The sequence below is a fragment of the Vicia villosa genome, linkage group LG1 (assembly GCF_029867415.1).
Source record: "Vicia villosa cultivar HV-30 ecotype Madison, WI linkage group LG1, Vvil1.0, whole genome shotgun sequence".
NCBI lineage: Eukaryota > Viridiplantae > Streptophyta > Magnoliopsida > Fabales > Fabaceae > Vicia > Vicia villosa.
This window is the reverse complement of record NC_081180.1, coordinates 99,323,695-99,348,119: the sequence shown is the minus strand read 5'-3', so window position 1 is coordinate 99,348,119 and position 24,425 is coordinate 99,323,695. Positions and strand designations below refer to the sequence as shown.

General features: G+C 31.3%; 1 protein-coding gene across 1 annotated transcript; it reads left to right on the top strand.

The window, feature by feature from the left end:
• Positions 1-1,948: 1,948 nt before the first annotated feature.
• LOC131643689 (ABC transporter G family member 25) lies at positions 1,949-8,437 on the top strand. The gene is made up of 3 exons (XM_058913981.1): positions 1,949-2,227; positions 2,415-3,246; positions 7,352-8,437. Exons 1-3 carry the CDS (start codon positions 2,069-2,071, stop codon positions 8,365-8,367), a joined length of 2,007 nt encoding a protein of 668 aa, XP_058769964.1. The 5' UTR covers positions 1,949-2,068; the 3' UTR covers positions 8,368-8,437.
• The last annotated feature ends 15,988 nt before the right edge of the window (positions 8,438-24,425 follow it).

The window sequence follows — 24,425 nt, the reverse complement described above, 5'->3', positions numbered from 1 at the left end:
CCCTTACGTTGTCTAACAGCGTCACGTTAGTCCTTTCCGTTAGATTTGTTAGTCAAAGTAAAAATAAAGTGTCACTTGGCATAGACTTAGCAGTGATGTGGCATATGCTCATATACATCATTGAAAAAAATACAAAAGTTTGCCCTCAACAAATACTTGAACCATGGACACTTTGATTTTTAGGCAAGTTACTATACCACTACGCTATTTCACAATTTGTTATTTAATTTACAAATGAAATATATGAAACCATGAAACCAACAAGATAGAAATCAATGGCCAAACTTTGAAACCATAACAACACAAAAAGTTAATATTCCAGATATTCACAACCATAACTCCATCTCTTGTCTGAAAAAACTACAATAACGCACATACACAAAGTTTATTCCATGTCTATTTGTTCCTTCTTGCTCTCAAAACAACTTTTTTTTTGTGCTGAATCACCTTTCTCGTGATGGTTCTCAGTAATATGCAGCAAAGAGTTTTCATTTTCACCAGATATAATACAAAGGTTGATCTATCCTTGGTTTCTCCGAGACCTTTGTCTCCCTCTATCACTTTGGAATCATATTTCTGCACAGTAACTAAAACAAAGTTGTTTTAAGAAATAAATAGAAACTAAATCATTCTAAAAACGACACCTTAAATGCATTAGTAAGAACTCCGTCTTTCCCACATACGCTTTTCCACTTCATATTTTTTTGGACTTTCCTTTATGAGAAGAGTTAACTCTGCAAGGGCTCGTATAGCTTCTAATGATGATCCAAATAAGAGCTTGTCGTGTGACAACAGGAGCTACATTCACTGCTTCTGCACAGTTGAAACCACAATTGAACCCAAAGTGGTACCCCCTCAGAAAGGTAATTACAAATTCCCCCTGAATGCTTAACAATGCGATGAACGAGAACTCCCTCAGATTGAAGAATTGATGGAGATAACCGAGTACATACAAACCAAAGTTGAAATCTTAAATCGAAACCGAAACCCAAAACATCATATCAAAACAGAAGTAGGTACCAGGATATCAAACTCCTTGTCGTCGAGAGGGGAAAACCACCAGCACCAGCTTGAACAATCACGGCGTCAAGGATTGGGTTTTTGGATCGCTGGGTTTTTTTTGGATCGTTGGGTTTTTGGAAACTCCTCGTTAGATTTGAGGGATGAAAACGGGCATCGGTGCTGGTTTCAATTAGTAGATTTTGAAAAGCATTTTGCATTAGGGTTGAATTTGAGGGAAAATAGAAAAGTCTTTTAGCAACAAGGAAGAAGAAGGTGATGATTAGACATTCCACCAATCCACCTTAGCTTCAACGTCATCTAAAGTAACGCAGTTAGTTCGTTATTGACAAAAAAGACCACTTTGATTCTGTCAGACAACGTAAGAGACCAACTTAAAACTTTTAAAAGGAAGAGGACTGAAATAGATCCCAAAACATAGATACGAGAACAATAACCACTTATATACATATGTGCTATAAACTATAATTAAATTATTTATTATAACCACTTATATACATATGTGCTATAAATTAAAGCAATACTTAGTACTAGTTTGTTAAAGTAGTCTCTAACTTAGATGAAATTAATGTTACGTGTTGATTTTTCTTTAAAGAGTTTTTCAGTCTCATTTGATTTCTGTTTAATCTCTGAATATGTAGGCCTTTTAATCCATAAGATAAAAAAACCAACTTAAATTTTCCATCACTTTATCATTTTTAATTCTTACTTATTTCAAAAAGGAAAAATTAAAAGTAGAAAGATAGACATAAAGAAATGAAAAGCAAAGAAAGAAAAGAAAGTGGATACTTTTCCATTCCATGAACCAATTTAACCAAGCGGCTGAATGCATATACATGATTGCCACGTAGCAACCCCTGAAATGGAGCTTCCACATTAACACGTAGCAGTTTCATGGGTCCTGATCCCTCCATAAATACCCCATTGTATTCCTATCCCTTGTTCCTCTCACTTCATTCATTCACTACTCACACTTCCTCTTCTTTTTCTCTTTTCCACACCCTTCAATTCCTAGTATCATTTCTTCAACATAGCAAAAGTAGTAATAATGCCAACACCAACAACACCAACAACAACATCATCAACGCTTGGTGATGTAGAAACTCAAGACACAAACTCATCCAACACTCATGCCCCTCCCAAACAAAGCCCCCATGAATCGCGTGACCTTCCTCCTTTACTATCTTCTTACCCAATCACTCTTAAGGTACAACATTTAATACAAGTACTTAACAACAATAATAAAACTCATTAATCTTTAATTTTATTTTATCCACAATTAAAATTACCGGTTAAGTCGGCAGGTTTGAACATGCGACATAATTTCGACTACTAAACTACTTTTAGACTTTTTTGACAATAAAAATTAACTTATATATGCTCATGCAATGCAGTTCATGGACGTGGGATACAGATTAAAGATAGAGAACAAAAAAGGAGGGATCATCAAGAACTTCTTCACCGGACTCGAATCACAACCGTCTGATCAAAGATCAACGCTAGAGCGAATCATTCTCAACGGTGTAACGGGAATAGCTTACCCAGGAGAGATCCTAGCCATTCTAGGTCCATCTGGAAGCGGAAAATCCACGCTCCTAAACTCACTAGCAGGGAGACTCCATGGAAACGGTCTCACTGGAACAATCCTCGCTAACTCATCGAAACTCAACCGAACGATTCTCCGTCGAACCGGGTTCGTTACACAGGACGATATTCTCTACCCACACTTAACGGTTCGCGAGACACTGGTTTTCTGCTCCATGCTGCGTCTCCCGAGGACGCTTTCGCGGGAAACGAAGGTTGCAGCGGCGGAGTCAGTGATCATGGAGTTAGGTTTAAGCAAATGCGAGAACACTATCATTGGAAACAGTTTCATTCGCGGTGTTTCTGGTGGAGAGAGGAAGCGCGTGAGTATCGCTCACGAGATGTTGGTGGATCCGGCGCTTTTGATCTTGGATGAACCTACCTCTGGATTGGACTCCACCGCGGCGTACCGCCTTGTGTCGACGCTGGGCTCCTTGGCGAGGAAAGGGAAGACGGTGGTGACGTCAGTGCACCAGCCGTCAAGCCGTGTCTACCAGATGTTTGATAAAGTGCTTGTATTGTCAGAAGGGAACTGTATGTACTACGGCAAAGGAACCGACGCCATGAGGTATTTCGAGTCGGTTGGATTCGCGCCATCATTTCCGGTTAATCCGGCGGATTTTCTGCTCGATCTCGCTAACGGTACGTGAAATTCATTATTTCTGTTTCTTTGTCAGATTATTATTATTGTTATTATTAATGCATTTGTAATATTATTTTTGCACTTTCGTAAATATTTGTTTTCTAAATCTAAGTAAATTTAATGGATATACATAGGCACATAAAAAAATTCTTAAAATCATTAAAAAAATAAGAAGACAATAGTGAATAGTAAGCTGTGAATTGTGAATACCTATGATTTGGATATCTGACAATTAGTTAAACTTTGTGACAAGTTTTTAGAGCTTATTTTGAGTAGTTTCATTTTTAAGCCATCGGTAGGCATAGATTATTAGTTTTTGTTTGTGAAGTAGAACGTGGTTAAAGCCATCAAAGTTCTATTTTAATAAACAATTTTGTTTGAAACTTCTTACATTAATTGTTGATCCTTTTTTTCTTACGATACATAAGTTTATCATAACAATGTTTATGTATAAACTTAATTTATAAAGTAAAATAGAATATTATGTCATCATTTAAACTAAAATAGGTCAATCTAAGCACACACCACATGGAGACAACATTCTGTAGTAAGCATTAAATATTTAATGTAATTCTATGCTGCTATAATTGCCACCCATGGGTACGACATATCATGGACCATGATGTATTACATATGGTCCACAACTTCCCTTGTTTTATTCATTATGATCTTTGAGTTTTCTTTTACTTCGTAATTGGTATACATATACAATTATGAGATCCGTCTCAAATTTTAAAGATTAAGTTGAAGTTAACTTCGATTAAGTCGTGACTTTTTAAAAAAAACTCTATTTAACTATTTATATGTTAACTCTTAAATATGTGTATAGAATTTTTTTTTATCATAATATAATCATGAAAAAAATTTGACATTTTGTACACCTTCAAAGACAATATAAGTATTATATAGATTTATGCTTAGAGGAGACCCATAGAAAATGATTTACATAGATTAGCTCTGCATTAAAGTTGTCCAATATAAGTTCAGAAAGAAAAGGAAAAGAGTGATTCATTATAACGGGAAACAAATATCTTGATTCCCTAATGATATTAATTTGATGGCTGATTGCAAAAGGACCTTAATGGGTGAAAAGGGTGGTCAAAAGATTAGATTAACCCAAATTTGAATGAACTCACATTCCATTATCAATTAATATTTGGACCATCCCTAAGTTAATAGGGTCTAATAAAAATAATGTGTTCATGTTTTAGTGCTTCTTGGCAATGGTTGTCCTTTCTTATATAAAATACTATTGAAGTAAATGAGTATATCTTAGGTATAAACTTGGGCAGTAGATTGATAAAGATTTCTCCCATTGAGTGGAAGAAATCCATTAAAAACGTAATGGATTTTGATTTTTGCATCAACAATGGAATGCTTTATTTAAAAAATTATCCCATGATGCTCACCACGTGTCCATCTTTTTTGGAACAGTTTGCCACTGCCTTTACTATTTTCTTGCCTTCAACTATTACTACATAGCCAGTTGTATAATTTCTTCTTCCTGGGCCAACATGATTTGACTCCATATGCTAATAATTTTCCCTCCCTTTCAACCAATTTTTTCCCCTTACAGTTTCTTGGCCAACTCACAATCTTAGCCACTGCCTCATCCAGTGAGGCATGCATAGTTTTTTTCCTCTTGAAGTTAAATACCACTTTGATATGAAAATTAAGTCCATATGCTGTAGGGAAACCTATGCTTTGGAACAGAGAAGGATGTTCAATTTTTTTTTTAACCACATTATACATCTTTTACCAAAGAATTTTAGTGAAAACCATGAAAAAAGATAAGGAAATCGTTTTCTTGCACCAAATGAAAGAAATCATTAAAGTTTTCAATTTTCCCATCAATTTTAGCTTGGTGCCAAATATGATGTAGGTCCATAAATATATTCCAAAATTAGAAGAAACATAAGTGAAAGGCATATGGTGCACTTATGGACCTGCGTAGGCATGGCATGGCCCCTTGTCACAAAAACCGTCAACTGTGTCCTTTTCTACTAGAATAACTTAATCTCTCATCCAGAATCAAAATCACTTTGTTGGGACGTCGAAAATAGTATTTAGATTGACTCGTTTTGTATCCAGGGGGAATGGATAGACAAGCTTGGACAAATCATTTAAGTTCTGACATAGACAACAAAAGATTAACAAACATGCTGCAGATTTTAGCAAACATTGTTATCACAATTCATAAATCGTACTTTTGTATTTATTTTCCTTTTAGACAAAGAAATCTACACGGCTTTCTTTCTCTTTTATCATGGCATGTTCAAACATGTTAAGTCAATAAGGTTATCCAAGTAATGTAAGCTTAGTACATATTCTCTGGACATTATACAACTGATGTAATGAGATATTAGACTAGTGTAGCAATGTGGACCAGAGCTATATATTTTATGGTCAAAGTTGAAAGTGCATAAGTAGTGGATTAGACTTTAGTTGAAGATAACTGGTCACTCTATTACATGTGCTGGGATTTTACTTCTTTTAGCATAGATATCACTAAAAAAAGGTTTAGCTAGGACAAGAGTTAATTAATAATAATTCATGATATTTAACTGTGTGGTAAGTGCTCTTTGACTAGGTATTTTTATCTTTTATGGAGTTCATCATCTTTGGCACTGAAAGATTTTTCTTAACTTTTTTCCGTTGATTCTTGGGTCCATTTGAATATTATGTTGGTGGAGGTAATGACGACACTGATAGCGTGAGAAACCATACATTTGATGTAAAAGAAAAATAAAAGAGGAAAGAGCACCTAGGAAAAGTTGGAGTGGACATTTTTTAAGTAGATTTTAGCATCATGCTTTTTTTTTAATTAATTTTATATATCAGAAAAGAGGGGTGCATAATAAAACTTTTTGTTCTGTAATTTCTATAGGTAGGTTAAGCTTTTAGGTGTAAATAAGAAGTATTAAAGTAGTGTTTGGGGTCATAATCAACGTGTTTATTTGTGTTTCCAACGTTGGATGTTTTGTTTTAGATACAACACAACTTTAGATGTTTGGTAGCGTGACCTGCAAAATTGGTTTTGGATGAAAACTTTTCTTTAATAATTTGCAATTACTTTTCATTTTTATATAAATTCTTTAATAATATTGTTAAATTTTCTTTGAAATGATTGATCAACATGAGATCATGGTCATAGGCGTTGCTTCTTATTGATCATTACACTTGGAAAAAACTTGACCTTCACTTCTTTTCTTTGACAAATGATCTGTCCTTCTTTTCTTCCCACTTTGTGTCTTTTTCTCCTTTCCTCCACCTTTTTTTGAGAATCTTTCTCATCTTAGGATCTGTACGAGACCAACACGTGTTGGGTTGCTTTTTCATCCTTATAAACAATTCTCCCCTAAAGTGAAGTGTGATGGCATAAAGGCTTATAATGAATAAAAAGTAAATAAATGGATTATGGATATATTGATATTGATATGGAAATGAAAGTAGGAGCTGCTGGCCCAATCAGCAGTGACAGCACCAAAATTAGTGGAGACACACCATAACATGACATTAATACATAAGTCAGCTTTTACAAGTTCCACTATCATATTTTAGCATGTTATGCCCCTAGTCCGTCCTTTTGGAATACTCAACTAATCAAGTAATGTTTGATTAATTTAAACACCTTTTTTGTTTAGCTATTTTAAATGTCATGTTCTACAATTTGTTGTTTTGTGGGCCACTGTCATGCTATGTTCTATCAGTTCCTATAATTTAATTTGTTGCATTTGATTTATCTGTTGACAAAGATTTTTCATACAAAGTTTCCCTTTCTTTCTATTTGATGTGTGGTCCCTTATCTCTTTAATTTCAATTTTGAAAGTTGAAAGGTTAAGTACGAAACATGAAGTCCACTTGTTTTGAAATTGGATGCAATCAAAACTCTTAATTCAATCCTTAGATATTTTTCTTGTTATTTTGCTATCTTCTGCCAAGTACTTTCTAGGACAGTAGGACTCATTTACTAGACATATTGTAGCTTATTCAAATAAGAAATACAGTTACATACTTACATCACATAATTGAACTGCAATACTAAATGAACATTTTATTGTTTGAGGGTGTGATATTAATCAAACTTAACTTTGAATTCTGTAGGTGTTTGCCATGTAGATGGTGTAAGTGAAAAAGATCGACCAAACATAAAGCAAAATCTAATTCAATCATACAACAGAGAACTGGGTCCAAAGGTAAAATCTCTTTGCATGGACACAACAAATGTTTCAACAAAAGGAACTAACCCTGTAAGAAGCAACTCTTCGAAAGAACGTAGATATAATGACAGAGTTAGCATCTTTGATTGGTTTTACCAATTCAGTATTCTACTCCAGAGAAGCCTCAAAGAAAGAAAATATGAATCATTCAACATACTGAGAGTTTCTCAAGTCGTTGCTGCTGCATTACTAGCTGGTTTAATGTGGTGGCATTCAGACTATATGAACATTCAAGATAGGCTTGGATTACTCTTCTTCATTTCAATCTTTTGGGGTGTATTCCCATCTTTCAACTCTGTGTTTGCATTCCCTCAAGAGCGTGCAATCTTTGTAAAAGAGAGAGCTTCTGGTATGTACACACTATCATCCTATTTCATGGCTAGAATTGTCGGTGACCTACCAATGGAGCTTATTCTTCCAACAATTTTCCTCATTATTACATACTGGATGGGTGGATTGAAGCCAGATTTGTTGTCTTTTCTCTTGACATTGTTGGTTGTTCTTTTATTCGTGCTTGTATCACAAGGTCTTGGACTTGCTTTAGGTGCTGCAATAATGGATGCTAAACAAGCTTCCACAGTTGCAGCAGTTACAATGCTAGCATTTGTTTTAACAGGTGGATACTATGTTCATAAGGTTCCATCTTGTGTTGCTTGGATCAAATATATATCCACAACATTCTATAGTTACAGGCTTTTGACTAGAATTCAATATGGTGATGGCATAAGAATTGCTTACCTATTGGGTTGCAATCATGAGAGTAGTGGAGCTAATTGCAAATTTCTTGATGAAGATGTGGTGGGTCAAATAGGCCCAATGGGAAGCATTGGAGTGTTGTTTTTCATGTTTGTGTTTTACAGATTACTGGCTTACCTTGCCTTGAGACGTATCAAAAATTGACATTGAAGAACTTCTGTAATGCATAGTTCTTTGGGAAATTAATATGAAAACTAAAAGTTGATGTTTTGAATTGAAAGGGATGAAACAATGTGTTGGCTCCTAGTGCAGCAACAACCATAATGTTCTTAAATTCCACTAAAGTACTGGCTATAGTTGATTTGTGCTAACTGTAATTGAAGAATGAGAAAATTTCTGTAAAGTTGTTAGATAGGTAACATCAAATTTGAAGTGAAGAAAGAAGGGTTTGAATTCAAATTCGGCAAGTTTCATTCTGTACTAAGAATATTCAGTGAAGAAATAAAGAAATTTCTTCCACATGCAATGTTTAATCATTATGTCATTCCTTTCTTACTTTGCTGTTTTCTGTTTAATTTTTGCAATCTCTTTTCTTTAAAATAGATTACAATTTCATACCAATTACCATTAATTTTTACTTTTTTTATTCAATCAGTATATATATATATATATATATATATATATATATATGTTTTTTGTTATAGATTAGAAAGACTATATAGTTTTCAATATTAATAAAAAATGTTTTAAGTTAATACAATAAACACACTTATATATTTGTCATATTTGTATTTGTTTATTTTCTGTCTTTATGATAAAGCCAAAGAAGAGACAAGTATATTTTCAGGAGTAGTAGAATATACTCTATATTGTCACCGGAAGGTTAATCGCTTAAATCCATCATATTTGTTTCTCCACTTCTCTGAAAAATGTGTTGTTATCATACAAAATAAGAAGAGTGTGGATTTATGTGCTTGCAATTATGAAGTCTATAGCAAATTGTTAATTTGGTTTTGATGTTAACAACGCTCTTAAGAGAAGTGTTCATCATAAATGTTTTTGGTTTGGATGATGACAAGTGATGTTATCATCAAATGTGATCAAGTGATGGTGCTTGAAGATATATATATATATATATATATATATATATATATATATATATATATATATATATATATATATATATATATATCATATGTTAAGATGATCTTCTTTTTTTCATCAAGGTATGTTGATCAAATGAAGCTTGAAGGTCAAGTGGATCAAGTTATGTTGATCATTTAAAGGATATATATGTGTGTGGTCAGGATCAAATGACCTTAAGATGTTAAATTAAATATTATGACAACTCCAATAACTCTTTACTACATATTCGTATATTTTTTATCAATGAGATGCATAAAAATTAACGTCTTACAATTTATCATATAAATCATGTCTATAAAATTTAACATCAACAATTTTTTTTAACTTGTCAATGAGATGCATGAAAATTAACGCCTTACAAAACTTTATCAGTATAATTAATTTTGATCTTTTTTGGTAATATATCAAATGATTTTTAATATATGTTAAATTTTAAAGACATGATATATGTAATAATATCTTAGAATTCAACAGTGAAATTAGTTATACAATAATGCAGTAAAGAGTTATCTTAGGTGTCATAATATTAAATTTGAAACTTTGATGTCACTTGATCCTGAATCACACACACGCACATGCACACACACACGGCACACGCACACACACATTATTGGTCCCTATAATTGACTGTATTTTTTCTATAAAAAAAGATGAGGGGCTAATATTCTTGACATGTAATTATTTAGTTGATTTTTTTCTTTTTTCATTTTCTATAAAATTCATAGTGTTAAGAAAAACTGAATATTAGGATCAAACTATAGAAGTAGTAGAATAGAGTGTGCGAGTAACTTATTTCACTTGGATAATTGATGCATTTTTACATGAACTCATAGTATGCTATTTATAGCATTGTGATTGTAGATGTAATAGTTCAAGTTACTATACTAAGTTGACAATTTTGTAGATAAAAGATATTCACTATTCACAATATATTTCAAAATAGTAATAATAATTGCTTATTATTATAACACTCCCCCTTTTGAAATATTTGTCATGGTGCTCCGTTGAAGTCTTATTGAGAAGAATCCTATGGGAACATAAGTTGCCTCGTTAAATATCTTATTAAGAAAAACACATTGGGATAAAAACCTTAATAAGGGAAAAATAGTACAACATTATGCTCCGTCTCAACTAAACACATATAGCTCTTCTTTTAAGATCTCGAAGGTGACGCATTTCAATATTTTGTATATGTTTCTTGAAAACTGATGTAGTAAGTGCCTTTGTAAAGAGATATTCCATATTATCACTTGAACAAATATATTGAATATTAATCTTTTTGTTTCTTTCGAGTTCTTGTGTGAATGAGAAAAACTTCGGAGGAATATGCTTGGTTTTGTCACTTTTTATGTAGCATTTTTTCATCTGGGTAACACAAGCAACATTGTCTTCATACAAGATTGTTGGATTTTTATCAATTGGTAAACCAGACGCTCCTTGGATATGTCGAGTTACTGATCTTAACCATCTACACTCTTTGCTTGTTTCATGAAGGGCAATTACTTCAGCATGATTTGAAGAAGTTGCTACAAGTGTTTGCTTTTGCGATCTCCATGATATTGCAAATATCCCGCATGTCATAACCAAATTGTTAGAATAAAATAAACCAAGATCAGATGTACCTCGAAGATATCGAAATATATTCTTTATTCCTTTCCAATGTCTTTTCGTAGGGCATGAACTAAATCTTACTAGTAAATTCATCGCAAAAGTTATGTCAGGTCTTGCATATTTAACAAGATACATGAGTGCCCCAATGGAACTAAGGTATGGAACTTTTGAGCCAAGATCCTCTTCATTACTTTCCTTAGGCCTAAAAGGATCCTTTTCAATATTAAGTGTTCTACCCATCATTGGACTACTAAAAGGATTTGTCTTGTTCATGTTGAACTTTTTCAATACCCTTTTTGTATAATTTGATTAATATACTAATATACCATTGTTAGTATACTCAATCTGTAAACCAAGGCAGAATCTAGTTTTTCCCAAATCTTTTATTTTAAATTCTTTATTTAAATAATTTATCGCTTCTTTGATTTCTTTATTATTCCGAATGATATTCAAATCATCAACATAAACATCAATTATTACAAATTCGAATATTATTTTTCTTATAAAAACACACGGACAAATAGGATTATTCTCATAGCCTTCTTTAAGTAAATATTCACTTAGTCTATTGTATCACATGCGCCCGGATTGTTTTAACCCATACAATGATCTCTGCCATTTAATTGCATACATTTCTCTAGGTTTTGATGTCTCGGGCATTTTAAATCCTTCTGGGATTTTCATGTATATATCAGTATCAAGTGATCCATATAAATAAGTAGTAACAACATCCATAAGATACATATCAAGATTGTTAAATACTAATAAACCAATTAAATAACGAAAAGTAATGGCATCCATAACAGGAGAATATGTTACCTCATAATCAATTCATGGTCTTAGGTAAAAACCTTGTGCAACGAGACGAGATTTGTATTTGAAAATCACATTTTTCTCATTTCATTTTCTTATAAAAACTCATTTATACCCGATCGATTTCACATCTTTTGGTATAGTTAAAATAGGGCCAAATACTTTTCGATATTTAAGGGAATTTAACTCAGTTTCTATTGCATCCTTCCAATTTTTCCAGTCATGTCTATTTTTACATTCACTCATAGTTCTTGGCTCTGGATCATGATTTTCATTAATAATTTCACATACAATGGAGAATGAAAACATTTCATCTATATTCATACCTTTCGGCTCCACAAAATTCCTGTATCAACATAATTAATTGAAATCTCGAGATCGTTCTTATTTTCAGTTTCATTATCAATAATCTCATTTTCATCATCTTGTGCTTCTTCGAGAGCATGCTTTTCAATTGTGGATTTATCATTATCTAGTGTCTTTTCAAAATCACTAATACGTGTCAAATTGTAGTTATTTGTGTATATAGTTTTGCGGCACTTATCATCTCTTTTTCCTCAACTTATGCGTGAATGCGTATGTTTTCTCTATATTTGTACATATTACGTATTATTTGAGTTTTTAGTTTATTTATGTATTGTTTGATATTTTTCTATTTATTTTGTAGGTATTGATGGGTATTTGGAGCATGAGCAATAAAGTGTCAAAGACACTGCTTCAAACGCGCGATTTTGAGCAATTCATCGACGGATAAGGCTCAAAATAAATATGAGAAAAATCATCAATTTCATTGATATTTATTAATTTTTAGATAAAGCATAGAATAAGCTTTCCAACACTTTGAACCAGACGCAAATCGGACTTACGGTTCTCAAGTTATGGCCAAAATTAGATTTTAAGTTTCTGTTGAGCGGGCTAAGAGCGGATTTGGTGCTAAGCGCGATCTGGATGGTGTCGAAATTCATTAAAAGGGTAAAAATCACATTTTTAGGGTATGTTTTGGTTTTTTTTCCCAATCCATCACCCACTGTTTTTTAGGTAGATTAACTTAAAAAACAACTACGGAGCTTGCATTTGGATGATTGGAGGTGGATTGATCATCAATCGGAGCTGACCGGGAGATTTTCGGTTCATTTCTCTTCTTCTTTGTGTATTCTATTTTAGTTGGATTTGGGTATGTATTTACTTTGAACTCATGTATATTTATCGCCCATGACGTTATATTAAACTTGCTTTACAAATTTGTGTTGATTGTTATCATTGATTTTTGCTTTATGCTAGGGGTTTTGGGTTGTTATAGGCATATACTGCTTGAATCCTTATCTAGGATGATTATCTGTTAGTTTCTGGATTCTAGAGATAGATTTAGAGCTAACAATCTTTATGGGTGTCAAAGCTTAATGCTTCAGTGTTGGTTGTGTCGATTGAGAGATCGTCGATATGATTGATATGGATGTTTGCTATGTTGTTGAGGTGTGCTGAGAGATCGTCGCCGAGATGGTATAATAGTTCTCTCTAATTTGGGTTAGATATGACTTAGGGTTTGAGCGATGCCAGATGACATTGACGAGTATTGTAGGTTAGGTATAACTGGTCGATAGGTTTAATTCTGTGACGAGTGAGTATGTTTGCCTACCTGATAAACTAACTTTATCCAAAGAATGTATTTATTTTCTGTTCATATCCTTTACTTTCCGTTTTACTTTCAACCCATTTAAACTTGAGCTCAAAAACATAGAAACTGTTGAAAGAAATTCTAATGACCATCTCGGTGGACACGATAATTTTCCGGATAAATATTTCTAAAACTTTTGTTACTTGCCGCTCTACCGCTTCAACAATCACTTTCAATCAAATTCACCTTTTCTATTCCCTTTCTTTTTCGGGGATTTTTGTCTTTGGATCCCATAGGTCGGCCACGCTTCAAGTGAGCCTTAGATGTACTTGCTACATTATTTTGATTTGAAATCTCAATCCTAGCTGGGATATTTATAGCTGGTACATGTGACTTTTTACTCTTTTCAAATCAGTAAATGAATCTGGCAATCAATTTGCTAAATCTTGTAAGTGAACTATTTTCTTTACATTTTCTTCCCACGATCTATTAAATGGGTCCAAATGTAATAAATGAGGTACATACCATGTTATGTCATTTTCTAGTTTTTTATCCTATCCCCTTAGAGTTGGAAATATTATTTCGTCAAAATAACAATCATCAAATCTTGCCTGAAAAACATCACATGTTAAAGATTCAAAATATCTAATAATAGATGGTGATTCATACCCCACATATATACATAATCTCCTTTGAGGTCCCATATTTGTTCTTTGTGGTGGTGATATTGGGACATATACTACACAACTTAATATCTTTAAATGAGAAATATTTGGTTCCTTCCCAATTGCAAATTAATAAGGGGTATGTTTATGATCAACACTTGACCTTAGACGGATAAGTTCTGCAGCATGTAAAATTGCGTGACCCCAAACAATAACTGGTAGTTTAGTTCTCATTATTAATGGTCTAGAAATATATTGAAGATGTTTGATTAATGACTCACCTAAACCATTTTGTGTATGTACATGAGGAACAGAATGTTCCATAGTAATACCAATTGACATGCAATAATTATTAAATGATTCATACGTAAATTCACCGGCACTATCAAGTCTAATTTTCTTTATAGTATAATCAGGAAATTGAGCTCTAAGTTTAATTATTTGTGCAAGAAATTTTGCAAATGGCATATCACGACTTGACAGTAAGCATACCTATGACCATCTACTAGATGCATCAATCAATACCATAAAATATCTGAATGATCTTGATGGTGGATGAATAGGTCCACACATGTCTCCTTGAATTCTTTCAAGAAAAGCAGGTGATTCTGTCTTAATCTTTCCAGGTGAATACTTTGTTATTAGTTTGCCAAGAGATCAAGCTTCACATGGTCTATCTTTTGTAAGCTTTAAACTTTTCAGTGGATGATCATGTGTACTTTCAACTATTTTACACATCATTGTTGAACTAGGGTGACCTAAACGGTCACGCCATAAAGTCACTATTTTGAGATCTTCTTTTACTACTAAGTTGCATTCAATTCCATGTATATATGTGTAATGTAATCCAGAAGGCAATTTTGGTAGTTTTTCTAAAAAGAATTCTTTCCCAAAACATCACAAGTATTATTAATGTATTTCATATTACCTTCAGTTGCAGTTTCAGTATCATATCCTTGACGATATATGTCATTAAAACTCAATAAATTTCCCTTTGATTTTGGAGAGTATAAAGCATTATTAATGAATTTTTTGTCCCATTTGGTAGTATGAACATAGCATTATCTGTTCCTTCAATCAAATCTGCAGGACCTGAGATTGTATTTATTATACCTTTAGCGAAATTTATTTCAGTAAAATATTTCTTACTTTTGAGGATTGTGTGTGTAGTTACATTGTCCGAAATGCAAATGTCTTTGACATGTTCCATGTCTAACCTTCTTAAAATAGAAATAAGATTAAATAGAGTAAATTAATAACATATTTAACATTATTATTTCATGAAAACATAAGATACACCTTAACAACATACAAATGCTTAAGTTGATACATATTTCAAATATAAAACAAGCACACCAAACATTATTCAAATATATATTTTTACATAGTTACTAAATTTGTTTCACCTCCAACAAAATCAGCAGTCTCAAAATAGGTATTATCATTTCTGAGTTCAATCTCATTAAAATTCACTTCTTTTCCCTTTTCTTAAACATATGTCATTTATCTTTTACACAAATGTTCTGGTGTTCTACACACATTAGACTAGTGGCTTTTCTTTCCGCATTTGTAGCATATATCCTCATAATTTCTTGAGGGACCTTCTTAGATATACTTACCTTTTCCTTTGCGATTCCAATTATTGTAGTCATATCTGGGGGATCTATAATTATTCATATGACCTCGTCCACGTCCTCTTCCATAAAAACGGTTTCGACCGTGGAAAAGGTTTTGACCATGATATCTTCCTTGATTGTGACCATCAAAACGATCATGACTATTATTACCATCAAAACGAACATGACCACCACATCTCTTAAGATGATTAAAGCCAACACGCCCACGATTAAAAGTTGTGGCATTAATTTCAGGATATGACATTGTTTCTGTGGGTCGTGCCTGGTGGTTTTTTTATAAGGAGCTCGTTTTGCCACTAGAAGGGCTGCAACTAAATCAGAATACTCAGTGTATTCCCTCATTCTATATTGTTGTTGCAATAATACATGGGATGCATGGAAAGTTGAAAAAGCTTTTTCAACTTTTCTTTTTCAGTTATAGTTTTGCCACAAAATTCTAGTTGTGATATAATTTGGTGCATAGCATAAATATATGCAAATGACAATTTTTTTATCTTGAAACCTTAACTTGTTCCACTGATCCATTAATGAGGGTAACAGAACTTTCTTCTGATTTCCAAATCTTGCTTTAATCTTGTCCCATAATATCCTGGGATCTTTAGCATTTGAATATTCTGTTTGCAATCCATCATCAAGATGATGTTTGATTATTCTGTTTACTTTTGACTTTCTATTTTCCATTTTATCTGGGTCGTCTGTCGTTTTTCCATAATTGTCTCCTTCAAGGATTTTGTTAAGTCCCTCACATGTAAGTTACTCTATTAAATTGTTGTTCCAGGTTATGAAGTTATCCTCAATTATGTTTAGAATTTTGAATTGATGCTTAAGATTTGATATAATTATATATATAATTCATATGAACATAATCACTATTTAAAAACTAAAAGAAATATCAATTTATTCAACTTTAGTGGAGGTTTAAAAACCATCATATATTGTTACTAATTTTTAAACTAGTATGATGGTTTTTAAACCTCCACTAATATAAAAATTAGTAACAATATATGGTGGTTTTTAAACCTCCACTAAATATAAAAGTTAGTGATAGCTTAAATATAAATGTTAGTAATTTCATATGGGGTTTTATACCTCCACACAATATTAATAAAAAAAATCAAACTTATTATAGAGCACTTGACAAGTTGGCAGTTTTCTATAACAAGGAGTAAAGTAATAACGATAATAGGCACTGTAGTTATAAATCACTTGACTGGTTGCCAGTTTTCTATAACCGGGGCAAATAAAAAAATTGCAATAAGATTAAAGAGATAAGTATAGAATATATACCTAATGTAGTAAACACTTCTAATAGAAACGTTCGTGCTGATAACATGTTAAGAAAAACCTAATATTAGGATCCAACTATAGAAGTAGATGTGTAGAAGAGAGTGTGAGAGTAACTTATTTCACTTGGATAATTGTTGTATTTTTACATGAACCCATAATATGCTATTTATAGCATTGTGATTGTAGATGTAATAGTTCAAGTTATTATACTAAGTTGACAATTTAGTAGATAAAAGATATTCACTATTCATAATATATTTCAAAATATTAATAATAATAATAATTACTTATTATTATAACACATAGATGCTTTTTATTTTATTTTATATTGTTTTGGTGTTATACCTTAAAAGACAAAAATTCAAAATTTTGCTCCAAATGTATTATATATTATATATACATTAGATCAATTATTTAAGGATTTAAACTGACACCCCCAAAAATATATCCGACATTATTCTATTTTCAATTATTCCAAATATGTCCATGAACAAATTTAGGGGTACCTAAGAACAAAATTTCGGGTAGTTTTGTGAAAATTTTGCTTACATACCAATTTTTGGTATAGTTTTTTGAATCTTTTTTTTTATTCTACCGTAAAATTTTGAAATATAATGTAATTTCCGGTACAATACCGAAAATTTCAAATTTACGGTAGTGTAAAAAAAATTTCTTTCGGAAATGCACTACTGGATTTTTCGAATTTTTTTATAATTTTTGGAAAATTTCGATAAATTTGGAAAAATCTTGTATTTTCCTAAAGTTTCCGGTAAACACAATTTTTTTAGTGGCATAAAAGTAATAGCATCGTTATTGGGGTTGGTAGGTTAATTCCTCCAATTATTTAATATGATAAAACATTGCAACAAAGATATATTCTACACAATTATTAATTGTAGCTTCGAACCTCTAAATTTTCACTTCTAACCTCTATCTCCAACTTCCACACTACTGCAAATATTAATTTTTATGACGGAACTTTCACATCGAACAATAAATAACTGGGAATATAGATACTGGGAGCATCATGTTTTATTAAAAAAAAGTCAATCTTTCCCTCGATTTTTAGCAAAATAGACATAAATAGTTGCTCAGGGTTTGAGCTCCGATTCTTAGCTCCTGCAATTTTATGTTTATTTAGAATAAAAAAGGCGTTTTTATTTTCAATAGATTTTATGTCGGATATAATCCCTCTATTTTTAAATAAACTGAGATAAAAACTCTCTAAATTTTTTAATCCTTTTGGAACCAAAAAGACGCCTTTAATTTTTATAGATATTACGTCGGATATGTTGTCTCAGTTCTTAAGAAAATCGAGATAAATCCTCTCTAAATTTTTATCCCCTTAGAGTTAATGTAAAATCTAGCTAATTCACCTTTTTAGCCCTAACAAACGAAAGAACACCATTCTTCTTCAAGGAGGAAGGAAGCTCAAGCATAAGAAGAACGAAATAACACTTTTCTTTTAGTTTCTCATTTCATTTCCGGTAAGTACAAGTTCTCCATTACTATTGTTGTTGTTTTTTGTTGTTCTTGTTGTTCTTATTATTGGTGTTGTCGTCGTCGTTGTTGTTAATATTTAAAGACTGTCTTGTTGTTTACTATTTTGTTGGCTTTATTTTTCTTTTATTTTCAGACGCTTTAGTGACTATGGATCATAATTGGATGAAAGCCAATAGATTAAATAAAGAATATGAGAATAGAGTGATACAATTTATTGATTTCATTGAAAAAACTTCCTAATAATAATGATATTTTTTGGTGTCCTTGTAAAAATTGTTTTATTACGTAAAAAACATCTAAAGAATTATATATTCAATCATTTAGGTTGTGATGAAATTATTTAAAATTACACAAAATGGGTATGGCATACTGAAGTGACAAAAAGTAACCTTAGTCACATATAGTTAAAGATGATGAATTTATGAATGATACTCTAGAAGACATGATTCGTGATATTGGAGTAGATGCTTTCAAGAAAGCTAATGTGGTAGAGACTTTGCAAAGAGACATGTAAAAGTTTTACAAGAATGCCAGGTGCGTTAAGGCTATTTAATCTTAAGTCAAAAGTTTTACAAGTATTGACAATGTTCACGCACATGTCTTATAAAAAATAATAAACTCATTTCCAACCTAGGGAGAATAGACCGACCTGTTATGATACCAACTATGTAATACTCTAAAATCCCACAACTCTTATTAATTAAAGATCATTTGAATATTACATATCTAAACAACAAGGGTGACACATATCTCTTTTGAAAACCAACATTCTTCTCAAAACCTTTTTCAAAAATACGTAGCAAATAGTCTCAAACATGTTTAACTGAAATATTCAAAATAACATAGTTCAATATGCATAAGGAAAATTAGTCCCACAAATCTCAAAGAAACAAAATAGAAATCAAAATAAATCTCGTTCCATTACATATCAAAGTGACACCGCGTAACTAAACAAAACTCAGAAAATAAATAAAGAAGAAGGCAACATGCGCCATTCCTCAACACAACAGCTAGTACTCGCTACTTGTATCTACAACATAGGCATAACAACTATTCCTAAGTATGTCTCTGCAGATTCCCAAGTACTTGGATACTAGTCGTATAACTAGCATTTCAAGTACTTGTTATCGTTGAAAGAATTTTTATTTGATCCACAAACCTCTTTTACATAAAAAAAATATTAAAAGGGGGTTACTTTGATGTATGTCGCTGTAGATTTTTGAGTATTTGAATACAAGTCGTATCGTTTGCCAGTAGGATACTCATCTTCCTCTTAGAAAACAATAAACCCATCAAATTGACTTTTGTGCCCTGCGCAACCAAAAACAAATTTTTCATAAAAGAATAGTCTGATTCATTTAACGCGAATACAAAAAATGCCTAAGCCTCCATCGTGCAAGCTTACAGGAGGACGTTTACCCGTCTAACACTATTTCCAAAAATAACCAACAAATCCTTTTTTAGCCGAACTACGGAGCCCTGAATTTCTCATTGCACCTAAGAAGACATAGGTGCAGATTTTGGAAACCCTGACGAGCGCAGTAATAAAAAAAAATTAATATTTCCCCTTATTTTGCAAATATACTTCATGGGGAATAAAATCACGCATAAGAAGAAACTCGAACTTTTAAGAAAACTTTCTACCTAACTAACTAAGGAGTTCCTGTTGAGTACAACGGATGTGTGGGTTGCCTAATATCTTCCCCTTGCATAAACAACACTCAAATCAATATTTGGTTGCGATGACCATGTCATCTTTTGTCCTTAGGGTTTTATCAGTGTTTCTCTTCAAATAAAACTTTGGGGCGGCTCTATCTATTTCGAGCGTTTAGACACTCAGATATTTTTTATATAACGATAGGTGGTTTAGTTGGCTAAGATACAATTATATGCTCTGAAAGGAGATATAATTTGTATTTATCTATTTAAAATCTGAAAAAAGCTAAAATTCTCATGACATAGTAAAAATGATGATTTACAAGGTCTATCTTAGATAGAAAATCACAATCTTTATAATTTTAAACTTATAATATACTAAAACAAATCAAAATTATATCTTTTTAGTTGATCACATAATACAAAATAATCGGTATTCAATAATTATCCCAGTGCAACAATATATTTTATTATGGGAATATATTATGCAGTTATAGCGTATCATAGTGTCGAAACCTATAATACACATCCAAAAAGGAGAGTTCTTTTAGAGCGGCTCGTGGAATCTAAATCTAAGTTTATAGTTTATGGTGTTGGGCGAGATGGGGAGAAAACTATATTCCTTAGACGAAAGACATGTTGGGGTTGTATCCGAAACATTTTCAAGAAGAAATGGTGTATTAGATGTGCAAGGTCTCTACTATTTTTGCTTTTGGAACCGCAGGAAGGGTGAAATCTTGGCAGCTAGGTTCCTCCAAAAATAAAAATAAAGGCTCAAGGAGTTGCATGGAAGAGTGGGAACACAAGATTGATGACGTAGACACAAAGCTCTTCTGGTACGATAGTGCATGCCTCAAACGCAGCAGAATGAGGGGTGCGTCTGCAAGATTTGCACTTCGACGCTCAAGTTAATGAAGTGAAAGAAGTTTAATTTTGTAAAATGAATGGAAAAGTACTTTTATGGCGTGTAGAAGAGCTTATATACGACGGGCAGTTAAAACCACTTTTGTTTGGCCCAGCGTTAAGCACGGGAGGCGGTATGAATATATATAATGGCTGGTGATGAGCAAGTAGTCAAGGTCAAGTATGCGGTCCTTTGGCGAGGGTCTACCTATTCATCGCTCCCATAAAAAGTATTTTAGATTGAGTCTTTGATGTTAGGGTCTGTCTCATTGGACTTTTTGGTTGGTTTTAAACACTAGAGAATCCTCAAAAGGATATAGACTGGCAACAAGTGCAAGCACTTGGATGACTAGAGCAAGACGTTGAATGAGATTGTCCCATGAGAAAACGAAATATCTTCACAATAAAATTTCTAAAGATGCATCACCATAAAAATTGTGTATTGACATTTTGGGTATGTCTTAATTTAATTTGTTTAAATTTTTTTTGTCACATTTAACTCAATAATCAATGAGGTTTACTTCCCAAAAAATTTCATCTAGTTGTGTAGTAATAACAGGTCCAAGATGACCAGACTCAATCAAGGTACCACACACATTGCCTGATATGCGGCGTCTTTACTCTATGCTCGAGGAATAGATAAATATATTAAAGACATATCCCTCGAGACATAATCAATCGAAAGACACATTAATAAAATCTTTCCAAAGAGAATTGATCAAAAATAAATTTTATTTTGTGAAAGGACAAAATTGTGAATGACTTCTACAAAGACCAAAACAAACAATACCTCGTAAAGACAATGAGACAATGAAGTGGAGTTGAGGCCAGAACAACATTTATATGCTTAATTTTTCTCTTTGTTTTGTTTGCCTATATCTAATTTGTCACACGAAAAAAGAGATATTTATTTATAATTATTTTTCAAGACACTTATTATTTTTTTTAGCAAAAATTCTATTAACGGGAGAACTAAGGGTTCTCCAACCTTTATACACAATAACGGTTTCGAGCCGACAACGATATTACAAACTAAATAAAAATTACGACATAAAAGACAAAGGATCTTTTATAAAATCTTAAAATGTAGAATTTGGATGAACAATATTGTCAAAAAAGGACCACCTCCACGCCAAAATCTTTATATTTCACACTATGTTATTAATATTTCAAGTCTCATTCCTAAAACAAAAATCATTTCTTGTCAACCATATAATCCAAAATATGGCTAACCACAACACCCCCAATTTGTCATCTTTAATCCTTTTAACACGGCTTCAAGTGTACCATTCCAAAAATTTGGAACGATTATTTTTTTAAATATGATAAAAATAGATGAAGTAATTTAGAAAATATATCATATATTAATAAGTTATACATGATAATAAGAGACAAATTATCATACACTAATTTAACATTCATATATAATCTATAAAAAATAGAAAATAGAAAATTATTATTAATAATAGTCTAATGACCATTTTACAATTATTTTATGTGGAATTTGAACAAGTTACAAAGTCAAATATTTACCACTTATTTCACAACTATTTGGGATATATAATATGAAGGATAGAAATTGTGATTGGGAAGGATCCAAAACATTATTATTCTCCAACGCAACAACAAGCATTTCCGTCTGTACAATTAAAAGGTAGAAGGAATTTCTTCTCATTACACAAGATGGTGCATGTCTCCATTGTACAATTTAGCAATCCAAAGCATTGAATGTGGTATCCACCTACTTCATGATGAACAATCAAACAAGCGATGCACATAATTGCTAATGCAAAAGTGAGAAAATTCATGCTGATTGCCATAATATTTTGAATGGTTAACAATAGCCGTGCAATAGCCTATTTATAATATGACTAGGTATATATTATTGATCTGAACATTAAATATTTATAATGGCCTATTTATAATATGACTAGGGTATATATTATTTACCTAATAATGCAGTGCCCTAAATGTGAAATTTTTTAAACAGAATTATGGATTGTTTTTGTGAAAAGTTGATAATGAAATTCGCTTTCCAATATAAATTTTCTATATTTAATTTTTTTAACATGTGTAAGGAGTAAGGACACATGCATGTTAGTTTTATCCTAATTAATATATTAATATATACTATTAATATCCAAATACCTTTTCTTTTTAAATGATAAATTATTAATATTGTATTATTTTTATATCTTTGTCATGAATTGAATTTTAGACATTCAACTCTTTTATTAATTCAACTAATTTAAATAGGTTGAGTTATCTATCTCACACTTATTAATATTTATAAATGATTAATTTATATGATAATATTTTATTGACTATTTAGTAATTTTATTTACATTTTAATTTTAACGTGGTCTCGAAAATATATAGTTTAAGCTACTAATTGTTTTGTATTAAAACATTTTTAATATTGAAATATAAAATAATATTTTATTTTTATGTACAAGGAATACACATTTTTTGAGAGGATAACTCCTATGTCGATTTTTTTTGTTAACATAGGTCATACTAATTGCTCTCTCATATTTTTTTGATATCATTCCTCTAAACATTAGGAATGAATTTGTTGTAACTGGTTAAGAATGCCTAATTTTAATTTGGGTTTTTTGTCTAACTTTTTGTAATGTTTCCTTTTTTTTATATAGAAGATTTCATTAAAAAGAAATACATTTAAAATATGACTATTTAGTTTAGGAAGAACATTCAAATTACATTTTGCAATTTTATCACACTTTATGAATAGGTAACCAATTTTATTTTATAACAAAAAACAATAAAAATTATTATAAGACAATATAATATTAATATTATATATTATTTATCTTCAATATATAGAATATATTCATTGGAAAATATATTTTGGCCATGAAGAAAATCAAAATGACCATCTTTACTTTATTTTCTCATTTTACAATTTTATTATTATTATTATTTTTTAATAAGTAATGTTTCTTTAAAACCATTGATGAGCCATATATATATATATATATATATATATATATATATATATATATATATATATATATATATATATATATATATATATACACACACACACATACGATGAGAGATCAAATTACACTAATTGTTACACTCTTTTATAACCATTGATGGTACTTTAATCTAACAGTTATTAAATGATCTCTTTTGGACTTATCATTCACATGATTCTTTTTAAAGATAGTTTCCTTGGTAATAAATAAAAAATGATTTTCTAAATATTTAATAAATCAAACAATTAGAAAATAGAAATTATAATTTTTTAAGAAATATTTAAAATCATAATTCATTATTTACTTTAGTTGAATATACTAAAATTTAATATAAGGAAAATATAAAAATTGAGATTGTTTAATTTATTAAATATTTAGAAAATCATTTTTTATTTATTACCAAAAATAGAGGAAATTATTTTTA

Bases quoted from the DNA above. Each gene is read 5' to 3' on its own strand.
- LOC131643689 (XM_058913981.1), top strand. From the start codon at position 2,069: ATGCCAACACCAACAACACCAACAACAACATCATCAACGCTTGGTGAT. The intron at 2,228-2,414 runs GTACAACATTTA...CATGCAATGCAG, and splicing joins CTTACCCAATCACTCTTAAG to TTCATGGACGTGGGATACAG. The intron at 3,247-7,351 runs GTACGTGAAATT...TGAATTCTGTAG, and splicing joins TCTGCTCGATCTCGCTAACG to GTGTTTGCCATGTAGATGGT.